Genomic DNA, 18,076 nt, shown 5'->3' with positions numbered 1-18,076 from the left:
TAATTAGAGAGTCCTTTTTATGGCCAAGAATCCTAGGACTTTGCTAGTTAGCTCATAAGTTCATAGGTTGGTACTAGGCTATCAGCCTTAGGGCCTATACAAGCCTAGCCAAACAATTCCTCGGATATTTCTTCCCACAATATTTACTTCCCTGGACCCCTGTCTAGCAGGGACGTGACGTGATCCCTGGGATGAATTTCCTATCTCCCATCCAATCGTCAAGGTTCTTTTTGAAGGGGACCAAGGAGGTGCTCTGTTTGACATGTATGGGGAGTCTCTGGGTCAGGAACCTATCCCTCCAGCATGTTTTGTTCATTGTGATGACAAGGTTTAAATCCCTGGAGCGTGTGGTTCTGAGGGATTGAGATTTCTTTAAGTGGACCATAAGTGGAGCATGTCCAACAGCTCAGGGTTTGACATGGTCTTGTATGTTAAGCAGAGATCACCCCTGAGTAGACGATATGCCACAGAGTATAGCTGGAGTTTTTTTTAGACTGTCAGCATAGGGCATCTGCTTTGGGCCTGTGATTCTTTTGGTGAGGTATTTCTGCGGGCATTCCAGCTGTTACAGATGTCATGTGAGGTACATACCAAACGGGGCGTTGTACTCTATAATGGGTCTAATGAAGGATGAGTACAGTGGGACAATAACCTCCTTTCTTTTGGATGAAAAGCCCTTACTGATGAGGTGTGCCACATAGGAGGATTTCCTGACTGTTGTGGCAATGTGGTTATCAAAGGTGAGACCACTGTCCACCTGTGTCCCTAAGTCTCTCATCACACTTTCGATGTTTAGTGTACTGCCACCTGTGTGGTAATTCATGGGTACATGTTTTTTCCCAAAGGGGATAACATTTCTTGGCATTAAGCTTGAGCCCATGGATCTGGTACCAAGCATCTGTTTCTGTAAGGCCCTTTTGTAGAATATCCACATCATTTGGGAATTCAATAATGGCTCCCAGTTTGCAGTCATCTGCGAACTTTGTTAGCCAGAGTCCTGCAGTGTTGGCCTATACTTCAGAGAAGTAGATTCCAAACAAGAGCGGTCCCAGGACTGAACCCTGAGTTACTCCACTTGTCTGGAGCTGGATTTGGAGTTGGCTACTTTTACAGTCTGGGTTCAGTCAGTAAGCCAGTTGGCAACCCATCGAGTGATATAGGGATTTATGCCCAGCTTAGTAAGTTTATCTATGATTCCAGAGTGGGGGGATGGTGTTGAAGGCCTTGGCGAGGTCCAGATAGGCTGTGTGGACTGCCTTACCCTCGTCCACAGCTCTGGAGACTGTTTCGAAGAAGTCAGTCAGGTTCAGGAGACTAGATTGGCCCTTCATGAAATCAAACTGAGTGGGGTCCAGTGTTTGAAGGTTGCCAATGTCTTTGTTTATAAGTTCCATGATAAATGCGTTCCATGCCCTTGCAGATCAGGCTCGTCAGACTGATGGGATGGTAGTTCCTGGGATCCAAGGTGGATCTCCCCCTTGTGGAGTGGGATAACTGTAGCTGTGCGCCACTCAATGGGCACGAAGCCTGAGGTGAGGCTTTGATTAAACATGACACTTAGGTGAGGTGCCAGTTCATTTTGTAGTTCATGTAGTACACAGCCCGGGATGTCGTCTGGTCCCATGGATGCTGTATTCTTAGCTTTGGAGAGTGCGGTTTCTACCTGTGTGGCCATGATTACTGGAATTTGGCAATCTTTTGGTATTGAGATGGGCCCTTAAGGGGGGTGAGAGGGGTTGAAGTTGGCAGTAAATCAGTCTGCTAGGATATTGGCAATATCCTTGGGATCAATATATTTAATGCCATTCTGTTGTAGCTCAGAGCAGATCTGAGCATTGCCATTTAGATTCTTGACATAACTATAGAATGCCTTGTGGTTGTCTTTGGAATCTTTGGCAATTTTATTTTTGTAACTAGCTTTGGAGGATTTTATGAGGGATCTCCGCTTCTTACTGAGGCTGGTAAGGGAGTTTTTTGCATCCTGGGATTTTCCTCTTTTGTGCAACAGTTACTTCCTTCTGTTGTATAATTTGTTTATGGCAGGGGACCACCAGATTGGCTTTCTTTTTTTGGAGGGGAGCGTCTTGGTTCTATTTGGGATGGCATGACTCATGCACAAGTGGATGTGCTCATACAGTGCCTTAGTGTAGGATTCAGCAGTTGAACTTTCAGCTCCCATCTGGATGGGTACCATTAAGTTTGTCACTTCTGACTTGAGTAGCATGAAGTTTGCTTTGGATAAGTTTTTTTTTACAGAGGTTTCCTTACTGGGGGGTGGGATGTGGCTGTCAAGGGTGATTTGCTTATGGTCAGACCTGACCAATGAGGGGGTGACCACTGCTGTGGAGCATCTATCTCCCATGTTGGTAATGACCATGTCTAGGATATTGGAGCCCCTGGTGGAACAATGGATTAGCTGATCCAGGGCATTGGAATTTATGAATTCCAAGAACCATTGCAAAAAGGTGTTGGTACCCGAGTAGTTTTCCCAGTTAATGGCAGGGTAGTTGAAATCACCCAGTATTAGGGTGTTTGGTTGTATCTTAATAAAATATGTTTAGAAAGTTGTAGTGAGAATCTTGGAGCATGGTGGGGGATCGGTAGCAAGCTACAATTTGGATTGCAGTCTTACCTAGTGTTAGTTGCACCTGGAGAATTTCAGATGCATTGTGTTGGGCAACTAGCCTGGAGGTGTGAATATCCTTGGTGAATATGGACACTCCTCCACCTTTAGTGTTTTGGTCTTGGTTTGGTGGCTGAAAAGTGTGGTAGGAGTTGTAGCTCTGTATTGCAGGGGTGCTCTCTGGAGTCTTGAACCAGGTCTCTGTTACTACACAGATATCGATGTTCTCCATTTTTAGGAGTGCCTCCAGAGAGTGCATTTTGAGGTTTAGACATCTAGCATTGAATAGCATTACCTTCAGATTTTGCATGCTTGTACCTGTTACGGCGGTGGATTTTGTCCTTTGAACTTTGAATAAAAAAGGCACTATAAGGGGTGGCATGAGCCTTAGCCAGTAACCTGAATCCCAGGGGTGACAGGTGCAGACCATCTCTGGCAAAGCATCATGGTCTGTCGATCATGTCATCCCAGGCAGATACTGGATCCCCTTTGAATGACACCAGAAGCTTAGCCAATTGTTGAAGTCAATCATTTTGTCCTTATATTGTGGTATCATTCTGGGCGAAGGTAGGATGCTACTCAGGGTTAGGGTCATACCTGCCTGGGCTACATCATCAGAGAGATCTTCCATGTGTCTTTCCATGTAGTCCAGGGAGGTACGTCTCAAGTCATTCACTCCAACATGGACAATGACAGAGTCATATTTGTACTTGTTGTGGAGTGACTTGAGTGCATGCGTTATGTGGTGGATCCTGGCACCTGACTGGCAGCTGACTGTAATTTTCTCTTTGTTCAGCCTGGTGAGTGGGACATCAGTGTGCCTGACTATAGAGTCACCTATGACTAAAGTGTTGGGTATAGGTTTATAGGTTCATACTAGGCTATCTGCCCTAGGGCATTTATAAGCCTAGCCAGAATGTGTTTGGCTTTTGCCACCCATTTTAAATTTATTTTGCTATGCCCTTTTTTGAGGTTAGTATACTGTGCCTCTGTCTAACAGTGACACAGAAGTGATACCCGGGGTAAACCTACGATCTCCCATCCACTCATCAAGATTCCTCTTTAAGAGAGTCAATGAGGGACTCTCCTAACTTGGACTGGGATTTTATTCCAGAGTGAAGGGAGCCTCTGGGTTATGAATCTGTCCCTCCAGCATGTCCTATTTATTTCAGTGCTGAGGTTCAAGTCTCTCGAGCGCGTAGCTCGATGGGATTTGGATTTTCTGAGGTGCAGCATGTCCATTAATTCCGGGTTGGACATGGCTTTATACGTCAGGCACAGATCGCCTCTGAACAGGCGGCATGCCACTGAGTAGAGCTGGAGTTTCTTTAACCGGGCAGCATATGGCATCTGTTTGAGCCCTTTGATCCTCTTGGTGAGGTACTTTTGGGGTCTTTCCAGTTGCTGCAGGTATCTGGTAAGGTACATCCCTAAAGGGGCATTGTACTCAATTATGGGCCTGATGAGGGATGAGTAAAGAGGCACGATGACCTCCCCTGATCTAGATGTGAATCCCTTCATGATTAGGTGGGCTATATAAAATGTTTTTCTAACCACTTTGGCCACGTGGTTGTCAAATGAGAGATTGCTATCAACTTGGGTCCCCAGGTCCCTAATTACTTCTTCTGTACTTAATGGATTACCACCTATGTGGTAATTTGTGGGCACTTTGTTTTTGCCAAAGGGGATGACTATACACTTTTTGACATTTAGCTTGAGGCCATGGCTCTGGCACCAGTTGTCTGTTTCTATGAGGCCCTTTTGGAGGATGCTTGTGTCGGCTGGAGAGTCGATTATGGCACCCAGTTTACAGTCATCTGCGAACTTGGTCAGCCACAGTCCTTCTGTGTTGGCCTGTACCTCCGAGAAATATATACCGAACAAGAGAGGTCCCAGGACTGAGCTTTGTGGGACACCACTTGTAACTAGTTTGGAGTCTGACATGGCTCCAGCAATTCTAACCATGTGGGTTCTGTCCTTGAGCCAGTTTGCAATCCATCTAGTGACATAGGGGTTTATATTTAAGCTGGTGAGCTTATCTATAATGCCCGAGTGGGGTATTGTATCGAAGGCTTTTGCGAGGTCCAGGTAGGCTGTGTGGACCACCTTCCCCTCGTCAATGGCCTTGGTGACTGTTTCAAAGAAATCAACCAGGTTTAAGAGGCAGGATCTGCCCTTAACAAAGCCGAACTGGGTAGGATCCAGTGTTTGTAGGCCCCCAATATCTTTATTTATGAGGTCCATGATGATCCTTTCCATAGCTTTGCTGACTAAGCTAGTCAGGCTTATGGGGCGATAGTTTCCAGGATCCGTTGAGGCACCACCTTTATGGAGAGGGATCACTGTTGCTGTACGCCACTCTTTGGGCACATATCCTGTAGTAAGGCTGAGATTGAACAGTAGTTTTATGTTTGGGTTTAGCTCTTCTTGGAGTTCATGTAGGACACAGCCTGGGACACCTTCTGGTCCCATTGATGCTGTGTTTTTTGCTTTGGAGAGAGCGGCTCTTACCTGAGCATCTGAGATGTCAGGGGGCAGCACTCTGCTGGGATAGATATTTGCCCTTTTGGTGGGGGGGGGGAGTTTGCGCTGAACCTGTCAGCTAGGATGTTGGCAATGTCTGTGGGTTCAGTGTATTTTTTGTCATTTTGGACTAGTTCTGAGCATGTCTGGGAATTACCAGCCAGGTTCCTAACATAACTAAAGAAAGCCTTGTGATTATCCTTAGTGTCCTGTGCAATTTTTCTCTCGAAGCTGGCCTTAGACAATTTTGTGTGTGCTCGTAGTTTTTTGCCAATACTGATCAATGATGCCTTCCCTTTTTGGGATTTTGCTCTATCAGTAGCTTCCTCCTTCTATTGTATAGTTTGTTTATGGCTGGGGTCCACCAGACAGGACGTCTGCCTTTGGAGGATTGGGTCTTGGTTTTATTTGGGATCGCATGATCCATGCATTCCTGAAGGTGTTCATAGAATGCATTTATAAAGGATTCTGCGGTCTGGGCCGTATTTTCCACAGGCCCGGGGGCTTTGAAGGATTCCACCTCAGTTTTGAGGAGTGTGAAATTTGCTTTAGAGAAGTTTTTCACTGTGGTTTTCTGGGCAGGGGGTGGGGTCGGGATGTGAATATCCAGTGAGATTAGTTTATGGTCTGATCTTACCAGTGAGGGATACACTTCTTGTCTGGAGCATAGAGCCCCCATGTTTGTGATGATCAGGTCCAGTATGTTTTCCCCTCTTGTGGGAGTGGTAACAAGTTGTTCCATAGCATTTGAGTTTATAAATTCTAGGAACCTTTGGGCTAAGGTGTTGGAGCTAGAGTAATGCTCCCAGTCTATGTTTGGGTAGTTGAAGTCACCCAATATAATGGTGTTTGGAGAGACCTTCATATTTTCCAGTGTTCTCAGGAAGGCCGAGTGGGGTTCCTGGGTTTGGGAGGGTGGTCTGTAGCAGGCTATAAACTGGAAGGCAGTTTTACCCACTGTTAGTTGCACATGGATAGTCTCTGATGCTTCGTGCTTTGCCACCAACCTGGAGGTGTGGGTATTTTGATGAATATCGATACTCCCCTCCTTTTGTGGTTCGGTCCAAGTTTTGGGGCGAAAAGCATGGTATGAGGTATAACCTGGTAGTGCTGGGGTGCTCTCGGGAGCCCTGAACCAGGTTTGCACAGATATCGATGTTCTCCATGCTAAGGAGAGTTTCGAGTGCGTGCATCTTGAGGTTTAGACTTCTGGCGTTGAGTAGCATTACTCTTAGTTTCTTATCCCTTGTGATACCTATGGAGGTGGGTTTGTCTTTTGAGCCTTGCCTAAAAGAGGCACTTTGGGGGTAGCAAGAGCCTTTGCCAATATCCGAAAGCCCAGGGGTGACAGGTGCAAGCCGTCCGTAGCGAAGCATCGTGGCTTGTCGAGCATATCATCCCAAGCTGACAGGCATTGGATCCCCTTTGATTGACACCAGTACTTAAGCCAATTGTTGAAATTGATCATCTTGTCCTCATATTGTGGCATCATTCTTGGTGAGGGTAAGATGCTACTCAAGGTCAGGGTCATACCGGCCTGGGCTACATGCTCAGAGAGCTCCTTTGTCTCTTTTCATGTAGTCCAGGGAGGTACGACTCAGGTCATTCACACCAGCATGGACAATGACTGAGTCATATTTGTACTTGCCTTGGAGTGACCTGAGTGCTTGTGTTATGTGGCGGATCCTAGCGTCCGACAGGCTGCTCACCGTGACCCTCTCCTTGTTCAGCCCGGTGAGCGGGACGTCAGTGTGCCTGACGATAGTCACCTATTACAAGTGTATCAGGTGTGTTGTTTAGTCTTAAGGGCTGTGACTGTTTGGCACACTGGCTTTGTGAGATATGTGTTGCACGTGTTTTGTTTTGGGGTAGCGGCTGCTTGGGTGTCTGCTTTGGAGGTCTCTGCTGTTTCGTCAGATCTTTATTTAGAGCCTCCGAGTATGTTTTTGTGTGATTATGTGTTTGGTTTGCTGTCGTGGTAGGTCTGTGTGAGACTGGAATTGTAGTGAGTGTGGTTTCCTTCTCCTCCTGACTGGTTATTCCACAGTTTGGCTGTATGGTTGCATCTCTCACATGTGTTGGAATTTGTTGGGAGGAGGAGAGGGTTGTCTGTGTGCATGAGGCAGTTGTAACATTGCCTCAAGATTCCCAGATTCACCAGCTGGACCGGAGAGGAGATTGACAACTGACCTTTGGACATGCTAGAATAATATTGGGAATTCCTTAATAATTGAAAACCAGGGCCACTGGGGAGTGAGGGTGTAGTGCTTTTAATTTTTAGTGCTGACTTATATAATTGCTTTAGTGAGCAAGTGCCAGGTAACTTATGTGCAATGTGTTACAGTTAACTTAAATGCAAAAACGACAAACAGTAACTTTCTTTCAAGTGAAACAAGGAAATAAGTACAGTAAGCAATGCAGATATCACTAGTGATCCACAGAAGCGCTGAGAAGCCGCGTATTAGGTGGAATTATAAGTATGTTGAGTTATTAAGTATGTTGTCTTGCCTTAGGGGCTGTTGTTGGGTGGCACACTGGGTGTTGTGAGCTGTGTCAGTTTGGTTGCGACTAGTGTTTGTTAGCATTTCAGCTTAAGAGGTCCTTGTTGCTTGAGCAGGTTAATGTTAAGGGCCACTGCATATCTTGGTTTAGTGTTGCTATGTGTGGGTGTTGATGGTGTGGGTTTTGAAGGGCTATCGTGTTGCTTGAGGTATAGTGCAGGTGTTAACCTTCTCCTCTTGACTGTCTAGCACGATCTTGGCTGGAGAGAGCTTTGCTTCCAGTTTGGCTATGTAAGTGCATCTCTCGCAGGTTATAGTGTTGGGTGGTAGGAGAGGGTTGTCTGTGTACATGAGACAGTAGCTGCATTGCCCCACTATGCCCAGATTCACCAGGTGGACTGGAGAAATCACCAGAAGCTGACCCTTGGACATGCCTGTTCAGGTGATTTTTTTGTAAAGTACAAGAGCTGTTTTCCCTTAACTTTGCAAGGTACTTTGCAATTATAGGCTTAGTGCCTACAATTAATTTCTCCTTATTAACAAGGAGAGTTGAGTGCTTGTATCAGTTTAAGGCTTCCTAGTGCTTTACAGCAAGTTCTAGACTAGAGCAAGTGCTAGTCACAGGGGTTCAGATTTTAGTGCTACTACTGAGAAACCAGCTAGTTCTAAGGGAAAATTTGAAGAGCAGACTTTCGGGCACCTGGGATAGTTTACCTGTAGCCCAGCTGTGCTGCATGATACGAAAAATGCGCAAGCACACACGTTTTTAAGCCAGAAAGTGGACAGGGATCGAAATCAGCCCAAAATGGCTAATCTGCTGTGCTATGTCTTTCGGCTTTTCCCGGTTAGGGGTCGCCACAGCGGAACTCCGGTCCGCTAATAATTGGTAGTTGATTTTTACGTGCCGAGTTACCAGCCCTGACGCAGAACCTTCAACGAAGCGCCCATTCACGTATGTCTCCACGCAGAAGACGCTCTAGCTGAGAATCGAACTGGACAGCGTCTTACTGTAAGGCGATAACGCTACCTCAGATTTCAGTGCTGGAAACCACTAGTGTTTGTTAGGCAGTACAATGCTCACCACTCCCACTGATAAGGAGTAGGACTTCCCTCTACCGCAGTAAGGTCTGGATAGCTCTGAACCCAGAAAATAAAGTCCTGAAACCAGCAAAGCTTGAGATTTGAGCTATACTAGCTAGGAAAGGCGGGAAACGAGCAAACAAGATAGTTTTATTTATTTATTTTTTTGTTTTTGTTTTTAGTTAAAACAGGCTAAACAATGCAATAATTCGGTAAATAAACACAGAAAAGGCTAACACACTTGAGTGTGTCACCCTAAACAGTAAATGCAATTAAAACTCTACAAAATTAGTCGTTTAAAACTTTTTGAATGAAGCAAGGCTGGAAAATGATTTAAGAGGCAGTAATACAGTGGAATAAGTAGCTAGTCTGCGTATACAGAAAAGTCTATATATACAGAAAAGCAGCTAAAACGCCGTGTAACAGTTCAGATGCAGTGCAACCTAGAGCACTTGAGTTGTAGCAATATTAAGGCAAATACAGTTTTAATAAATGCATTAAAATATACTCTGCATTTCCAAAATGTTTGAGAAGCACAGTCAGAACACAAGGAGATTCAGGCAACTTTTTTTTTTTTGTTAGAAAAAAGTGTGGATACCTTCATGTTTTCTTGGGAAAGCATGCTGTAATATGCCATGGACACGTTACTTTTTATACAGCTAATGTGTTGGCATCCCCGAAGATTGTGCATGTGAAACACCTGGGAGCGGGGGTTGCCGAGTTCTAGAAGTTAGGTCGAATGTCGGACCTTCTGCAGCCAATTAATTTAATGAATGAATTGCAGCAGTGACATGATAAACATTATAGTATATGTATATGAGGCTCTAAAGATGGCTGTTCTTGCTATAGAATAGTTGCTGCACTAGGTGCATTCAACCATCCTCCACTGTGTTGTTATGCCTATTGTATATAGTAGTACTGTAGCTATTTAGTTTGTAAAGCTTAGTGCTGTAGTATGCTTACCTTGGATGAGAGTTAACCGTAGTGATCTGATTAGACTTTCAGAACTTCAGACATTGATAGAGTGGAGGCTGCTCCCCTCCCATTTCTGAGGACATAAGTAGAACATCTGAAATAAGAGAACAGGCCGAACCATCTGTTTTGCCTTACCACTAAATTCATTACTCACTTAGACCACTTTCAGAGGCATGAATACCTTTTTGGATTTTTTTTCTTTCCAGTCCATAATTATTTATTGTGGAGTTTATTTTATTAATAATTTTTATTGGTATAGATTGGGAAGTCTTGCCAAGGCTGACAATGTCCATGGGAGAAGATCACTAGCAAATTTATGTCTGTGACCCTTTTTCCATGGAAAAATTATCTAATTTCTTCTTGCACGCACCATGTACTGTTTACGAAGATAACCTTACTCCATAGAAACACAAACCTCCATACTTTTATGGAACAGCAGATGCTTATGGCTGTTTGCCAGTGGAACACAGTCCTTCCTGTGGTATGCTTTTCTCCATGAGTTGAAAACCGTAAAAAATAAGCACCATCAAAAAAGGAAGTGTTTGGAAAATCACCAATGTGTTTGTGTGTAGGCAGGGTACTTGAGGCCATTTGAAGGTATGAGGGTGCCAGTTGCAGAGAGCTGCAGGTTTGCCCCCCCCCCCATCAGCTTCCATTCCTATGTCTCCTGCTTCCTCAATTGTCAGTGCCCCTTTTGAGGTCAGTGGTGATTTGGTGGCACTTGTGTGTTGCATCTCACCTACCCAGATGCCTACAGTTGGCCAGCACATGGGGCATGTTGTGAAATCCCTTGCTGGAACTGCTTGCTTTTATGTTCTGGATTCTCTGAGTCATAAGGTGATTATTTTGACCCACAAAGTCAGATTGTGAACCTCCAATGTTTTATTGATTCCAGACATCTGTCCTCCATATGCTGGTCCTGTTCGTATCCAGATGCAGTCATTTTACCAAAGGATATTTTACTAAGGGGCAAAGGCCCATTCCCCCTTTCACTGAGCACTCCATCCAAGGGACCTTAATTGTCTTGAAAAGAAAAATGAACTTTTCACCAGAACTTTCATCTGATTTAGATATTATTGAAGAAGCGGGGCAAGCCCTTGTGTACTTCAGCCAGTTGAAAACTCTGCTGGGGTACAACGTAGAAAAAGACTCTCTGAGCAGGCTCAACGCTTAAGGATGTTTCCTTTGGAAAGACACTAACTTTAATGAGAGCATTTTAAATGCAGAGGCTAATGAGATGTCAGTCATATAAAAGGTATCTTGAGCTTCTAGGGATTGTGGAGTCCAGACAGACTGGTGTCCTTCTGTTTTTCTTTCAGAAATAGCTGTGATAATGCTACCTTAGAGATAGATTCTTAGACACTTGCACCTAAGAAAACCCAACACATTTTGCAGGGTTTAAGAAATCAAAATACCTTTATAAAATGTGGTAGCATAACAAATATTCATTTTTGTATATGCCACTGTGGGGTTTTAAGTCTTAGCTATGTCCTACCAGTGGTGCCATCCTAAAAATATATCCTTCCTAATAAAGCAGGGTTCTGGATAGATACGGCAAATGTGTGTACTTCAGCTGCTGTAGGCATCAGAGCCATTAACCACCTGCTTACATGTTGCACCACCAAGTTTTGATAACGTCAAACAAATCATCTTCTTTCGGCTGCTCCCGTTAGGGGTCACCACAGTGGACCATCTGTTTCCATTTCTTCCTGTTCTCTTCATCTTGCTCTGTCACACCAACCACCTGCATGTCCTCTCTCACCACATCTATAAACTTTATCGCAGGCCTTCCTCTTTTCCTGTTACCTGGCAGCTTCATCCTTAGCATCTTTTCCCCAGTATACTCTGCATCTCTCCTCAGCACGTCCAAACCAACGTAATCTTGCCTCTCTGGCTTTGTCTCCAAACCTTCCAACCTGGGCTGACCCTCTAATATACTTATTCCTAATCCTGTCCACCCTCGCCACACCCATCGCAAATCTTAACATCTTTAACTCTGCCACGTCCAGCTGACTCCTGCCTTTTTGTCAGTGCCACTGTCTCCAACCCATGTAACTTAGCTGGTCTCACTACACTCTTGTAGACCTTCCCTTTCACTCCTACTGGTACTCGTCTGTCACAAGTCACTCCTCACACTCTTCTCCACCCACTCCATCCTGCCTGTACTCTACTCTCTTCTTCACCTCTCTTCCACACTCACCATTACTCTGAACTGTTGATCCTAAGTATTTAAAGTCATCCACCTTCGCCACCTCTACTCCCTGCATTCTCACCATTCCTCTATCCTCCCTCGCATTCACACACACGTATTCTGTCTTAGTCCTGCTGACCTTCATTCCTCTTCTCTCTAGAGCATATCTCCACCTCTCCAGGGTCGTCTCCACCTGTTCCCTACTCTCACTACAGATCACAATGTCATCTGCAAACATCCTAGTCCATTGGAACTCCTGTTTGATCTCGTGTGTCAACCTGTCCATCACCATTGCAACTAATAAAGGGCTCAGAGCTGATCCTTGATGTAACCCTACCTCCACCTTAAACTCATCCGTCACTCCCACTGCAGAACTCACCGCTGTCACACTACCCTCGTACATATCCTGTATCACTCTTACATACTTCTCTGACACTCCAACTTCCTCATACAATACCACAACTCCTCTCTAGGCACCTTGTCATATGCTTTCTCCAAGTCCACAAAGACACAATGCATCTCCTCCTGACCTTCTCTGTACTTCTCCATCAACACTCTCAGTGCAAACATTGCTCAAGCCGGTGCATTTCTTTGTGCCGGTCCTAAGCCCGGATAAATGGGGAGAGTTGCATCAGGAAGGGCATCTGGTGTAAAATTTTGCTAAATCATACATGCGGACAACAGTACAGATAACCTCAAACAAATGGAGGGTATTAAAATTATTTTAGACACAGACCTAAAACTGACTGAAATGAATTCATATGCCAGCTGAGGTAGACAGACTGCTGAGTGTAGGTATGTTGTAAGATTAAGGGACAGATTTTCAATGTTTGCTTGCATGCATTTGTGTTATTTGGGCCTTCCTCCTAAGAAGTTTTTAAAAAGGTTGAGAAAGTTAAAAAATGTGCAAACTGTGACACAACCATTCACTTTCTATATGAATTTCATTTCCAAACAGTAGCCTTTTTTCCTGAAAGCATCTGTGCTCTGAACACTTCAAGTAGAAAAAGTCCCTTTGAAAAAAGGAAAAAGAAAACAGAGGAGAAGTAGAGGCCAGGTCAGAGCAGGCAGAAGTATGCAGTAGGCTCTCCCACTCCCTTCTCCTCTTCGTGGGTAGATAAAATGTTGGCATTCCCTATGATCCTAATAAGTGGGTATCAGCTTGGCCTTTTATAAGTATTGTTATTGTTCTAGTGTTGCTTTGGCTTTAACTTTTGGTGGCAAGTTTTTTATCCATTTATTTTTTTTATTAAAAATGTTCAGATGCTTAACTCTAGGTAGCTTAGAGCTCAAAAACAAATTTGTTATAAAAGCATTTTAATGTGGGTTGGTATATTTTAGTTAGGAGCAGTTAGAGGACATTGTGCCAGCAGCACTCTTTTCTATATCTTCTGCTCTAATCCTGGATAGGGAGATACTTGTATCCTTGTTGGTGAAACTCATGTCCAATAAAGCACAAAGGAAAAGCAAGTTACACTTCCTTTTACTTGGAAGCAGACGGTTGACATCTTCAGCACGGGAGGCAAAAAAATGCATCTTATGCAGGGGGATGTCAAACTGTTTTTTAAGTCTAGCCAAAGGAAAAAAATTGCTTCCATCAGAGCCTCTATAAAGTATTGCATTGACTAATACTTCCTATTTTAATTCTGCAATTTGGTTATAGAAGTTAGACTCTTGGAGAAAGCAATCTCCTTTTCAGAGAGGTATTAAGTCTTGACTGTGACCCAGGCATTCTTTATTTGTTTACTGAACTTAGACACTGGAGTAACCAGACAGGGCTGGATGAATGTATCCTTTGCTAAATTTGTCATTCCAGTAGAGGGAGAAATATTAACCTGCAACTTATAGTTCACTTGCAGGATGAGACTGAGGATAGCAGTGATTATAGTGGAAAAGCTGTAGATTTGAAGACCACTGATAAAAAGATTGCATTGTGCTTGCTGGCTGCTGGGGGGGGGGGGGGGTAGGGCTTAATGGAAAAAAATCCAGGATAATGGTGTGATGTCTCACCAGTGGACCAGCAATCAAAAAGCTTAAATCCTCACCACTGGCACCGGTGGGGTATGTTCACTGGGAGGATAACAGGTACACACACAGTATTTCCAGATGTAGCTCTTTGCATCAAATGCAATTTCCCTTAAGGGCACACAGAGACCACAGTCAGTCCAGGGCTGGTTTCTCCCTCTTTCTCCAGATCCTCAATATGACTCCCAGCTGGCACAGCTATAGAGCTGAGATCTCAGCTGAGTGTCCAAGCCAAGGCCTCCAGCACCTTCTCTGTCCAACCAGTGGTTTGTCTCTGCCCAAGTAGCTCACACAAACTCTGAGATTTGGTTTACATATACATACACCCGGGAAAGGCTGGCACAGGTTTACTTGCTATGTCCCCTTCTGCCCAGACAGTAAGGTGGCTATCACTGCCACCAGAACCCCTCGCCAGCTACTGTAAGACTCTTAAAAAGGGTGTCAAATTTTACTGGCAAAATTAATGCTAATACAAATGATAGTTTGACATAGAGCAAGGCTTATTAGGAGTGGCCCACAAAGTGTTACCAAGTACATATGCAAGTACTCTCAAAACTTAAATATCTCTACAAAGATCAGCCACAATGAAAGGTTTAAATATATTTAATAATTAATAAAAAAAGAAAACACTAAGTATATATTCACAGTGACATCAGTGTTCAAATCACAGGAATATTTAAAGTAGTATTGAAGGACAGGCTCAGACAAATAAAGTAAAACAATATCTAAACTAAGCTTCACTGTATTCCTCACTAAATCCAAGAGAATCACTGTTCCCTAAAAACTTAAGAGATCAAGGCAGATGATGTGGTGAATGGTTCTTGTTGTCAGGCCCAAGGCAGAATACAGAATGCTCTGTCTCGCTATGAGACTTCCCAAAATAATGTTTAAAATATTATTTCTGAGATAGCTTGCAGAATTACATCACTTCTGGTTGTCTTACTTCTAGTTCCCGTGCAAAACGCCATTGCTAAAAGTTGGCATGACTTGGCATCTACCTGTAAAAATACACACAAAAGGGTTTTTGCTCAGATCTTTGGCAGGTGCTGGAAGTCGTAAAACAACTGGTTCTATATCAGAACATCAAAGTTTTAAAATTTCGAATGCTCTAATATTGACCCGTTTTGAGCGAACGCTAAAAATAGCAAAGCTGCAGAACACCGAATTAATTCCTAGGGAAAGAATTCGGTTGGCCGGTTCTGTGGCTTTGCTGTTTTCAGCGCTGTGGTGGAAAGTTAGGGGTCAGGTTCAGGTAAGTGTGCGATTGTGTAGTCGTTAGGGTTAGGACGCAGTTTAGGTGAGTTAGGGTTAGGGTGCGGGTTAGATGAGTTAGGGTTAGGGTCTGGTTAGGTGAGTGTGCGATAGCGACAGACCGTAGGGGTTAAGTAAGTGGATAGTAGTGTATGTACAGTTTAGTATAGGGTTAGTTGTAGGATTGTAAGTGTATGTGTGTGGACTGATATTTTTTAGGTGTGCTTGTGTTATGTGTATGTGTTTCGGAATAGCAAATTTTTTCCCAAGGAAATAATTTGCTGTTCTGAATGTTTGATATTATGTGGTATAGATATTTTAGGTTTGATGAAATAGCGTTCGCTATTTTCATCTTTTGATAGCGTGATGTAAACGCAAACAACTGCATACTTCCACACTTCCAGAGTAGTCATTCGTTTACCCCAAAGACGATACAGAAAGCTTCCAAGTATAGACTTTGTGTTTCTGTCTGCATTGAAACCTGTGAGATAGCATCTTTATGGCCTAGCCTATGAAGTGATTTAATCTAAGATATTTAAGTTTGCTGGACTGAGGTTAGCCCTCCAGTTGTCACTGTTAAAACATATAAATTTAAACAGTTACAGTAATGCATGTACATTTCTGTTCTCTCCAGTAAGGCTTTGTGGATACATTTCAAACACATGCACTTTACAAATACGTTTTCAACACAAATGTCTATACAAATCAGTTTGATATACACATGACATGCAGTTCTAATACATTTGTCGCACCAGCATCTTGTATAAATCAGTTTGATATTCACAATACAGAATTTTTCCATTTCTAATGGTTTGAAATTACCTGTAACTCAACTGCAGAATTTGCTGTTTGTGTAGCTATTTTAACTGTAACTTTATAACGCAGAACCATTTCTGTTTAGGTAGGACAGTTTACAGATTATTTTCTCACCACACACTTTTAAGTTGTGTTCTTGTATGTATATTTTTTCTTTATGCATTGTTCTTGTAAGTCCATGTAGAAATTATTTCATTAATAACATAAGGTTTCTCAATATATTACTTTTTTTTTCAGCCAGAGTCTATTGGATCATTGTTGAACCTGAAAGATTTATGGTTGGATGGAAACCAGTTGACAGAGTTGCCAGGGGTAAGCCGAACCATATTTTAATCCTTTTCTGTAGAAAGTTGAGTACCCTGTTCCAGGTGGACTCGAGGCTTAGCATTGTGCCTTGTGTTTGTTGTATGACTATGATGGCTGCCCAAGGGTCTGGTATGTTTTGCGTTTTTTTTTTTACCAATCCCACTTAAGTAGAATACAAGATGCAGAATACAATGTTTTTAGTATAACTGCTACGAAAGGGTATGTTATATAATGTATGTATCTCATGTTATCACTTGTCAGTCATGGTATTTTGTGGGAGTGGTAGGTGAAGTATGAATCTGGTCCGAAGAATTTTAGATTTGAACTTGAGAGAATCCGTTTTAGTTTTTATGTATTTTTAAACATGTTCATTAAGTCACATTTTAAGTAGTAACACTGGGTTTGCATACATTTATTTTATTTTGAATTTAAATGTGGTAGTGTGCTGATCTCACTGGATGCTATTTGTGAACAAAAATGAGATAAGATGAATGATCTTAAAGAACTTCTGGATTTTCTGTCCCTGCAAGAACCATGTTACATTCATTCCTGGGTTTACACTGGTAAGGGATAGTCAGTAGTCAAGATTTTTAGACATTGTGGTCTTCAGTATTATGGTCTTTTATATTGTTACTAGGATTATACATTTCAGGACTGCGGGCTTCAGCCTTGTGCCAATAAACATGTGCACACACACACACACACACACATATAAAAGCTACTAATCTAGCTGTGTGTGTGTGTGTGTATATATATATATATATATATATATATATATATATATATATATATATATATATATATATATATATATATATATATATATATATATATATATATATATATGGCTTTACTTTAGTACGTTGAATTAACACTACACCAAAATGCACGTAATTGAGATGGCAACATCGAAAGTTAAAAGTAATGAAGACTAAAATATGGAAGATTGCAAGGTCGAATTTTCTGTTATTTGTGCTATCCTCTCATGTTACTATATATGAGCATTCTCACTGCAGTGGTTTGTACTATGTGCTGGCAAAACATATTTTCAGATATTATGTATTGCGCACCCGGCACTCCACATTGTTTACAGTACCAACAAGACCTCAAAAGAAAAAGAAATGTTGTGAAAGGATACATCTGTCATTCATAAAGGAGTTTTAATACTCGTATTAGTTATGTAAGTATAAAGCTACAGATAACTGCAAAGGTAACATTGCTGTTATTCCTGGCCTAACTCCAGTCCTACACATTAACTTACAAAACACCCCCTACCCTAATAGTACTGCCATACAATGTGTTTCGTCACAATTTAGAAGATGGTGTTAGTTTTGTTGTGGATTATCACATTCTGCCTTCTATGATCAGTATTTTGTGTAAAAAGAAAAGGCTTTGATTGTGTTTGACATTTTTTATTACAAATACACAAAACAGAATACAACAGGACATTAAGTATACTGAAGAACAAAACTGGCTTCCTGTTTGTCAAGATTCCCTTCTTAGTGGACAAATAGTTTAAGAAGTAACTTCTGTGTTTCCTTGCTAAAAGAAAAAAAAAATGTTTTAGAACATAGAAGCAAAAGTTTGTGTTGTCAAAACCTTGGTGTTGTAAAAACCTGAAGCACTTACACCACATAATAAAAGCATAAGCACTATTTTTATAAGAAATGTAACACCAGGCAAACAAACAGATGTTTCTCCGAATGCTTAAAGCATACTGACTGGTCCCATCTAAAAACCCTTCCTCTAGATAATGCTGTTTTCTACTTTAACCACTCATTCCCC

General features: G+C 42.5%; 1 protein-coding gene across 1 annotated transcript in view; it reads left to right on the top strand.

Moving 5' to 3' along the window:
* LRRC1 (leucine rich repeat containing 1) overlaps positions 1 to 18,076 on the top strand; it is a 990,271-nt gene that overhangs the window by 405,381 nt on the left and 566,814 nt on the right. Inside the window, exon 6 of the mRNA XM_044063772.1 lies at positions 16,223 to 16,297. Within this exon, the coding sequence (XP_043919707.1) occupies positions 16,223 to 16,297 (75 nt within the window). The remainder of the gene's footprint in view (positions 1 to 16,222; positions 16,298 to 18,076) is intronic.

Source organism: Protopterus annectens, chromosome 2.part2, assembly GCF_019279795.1.
Source record: "Protopterus annectens isolate FY-2018-M chromosome 2.part2, PAN1.0, whole genome shotgun sequence".
NCBI lineage: Eukaryota > Metazoa > Chordata > Ceratodontiformes > Protopteridae > Protopterus > Protopterus annectens.
This window is presented reverse-complemented; position numbering and strand designations above follow the sequence as displayed.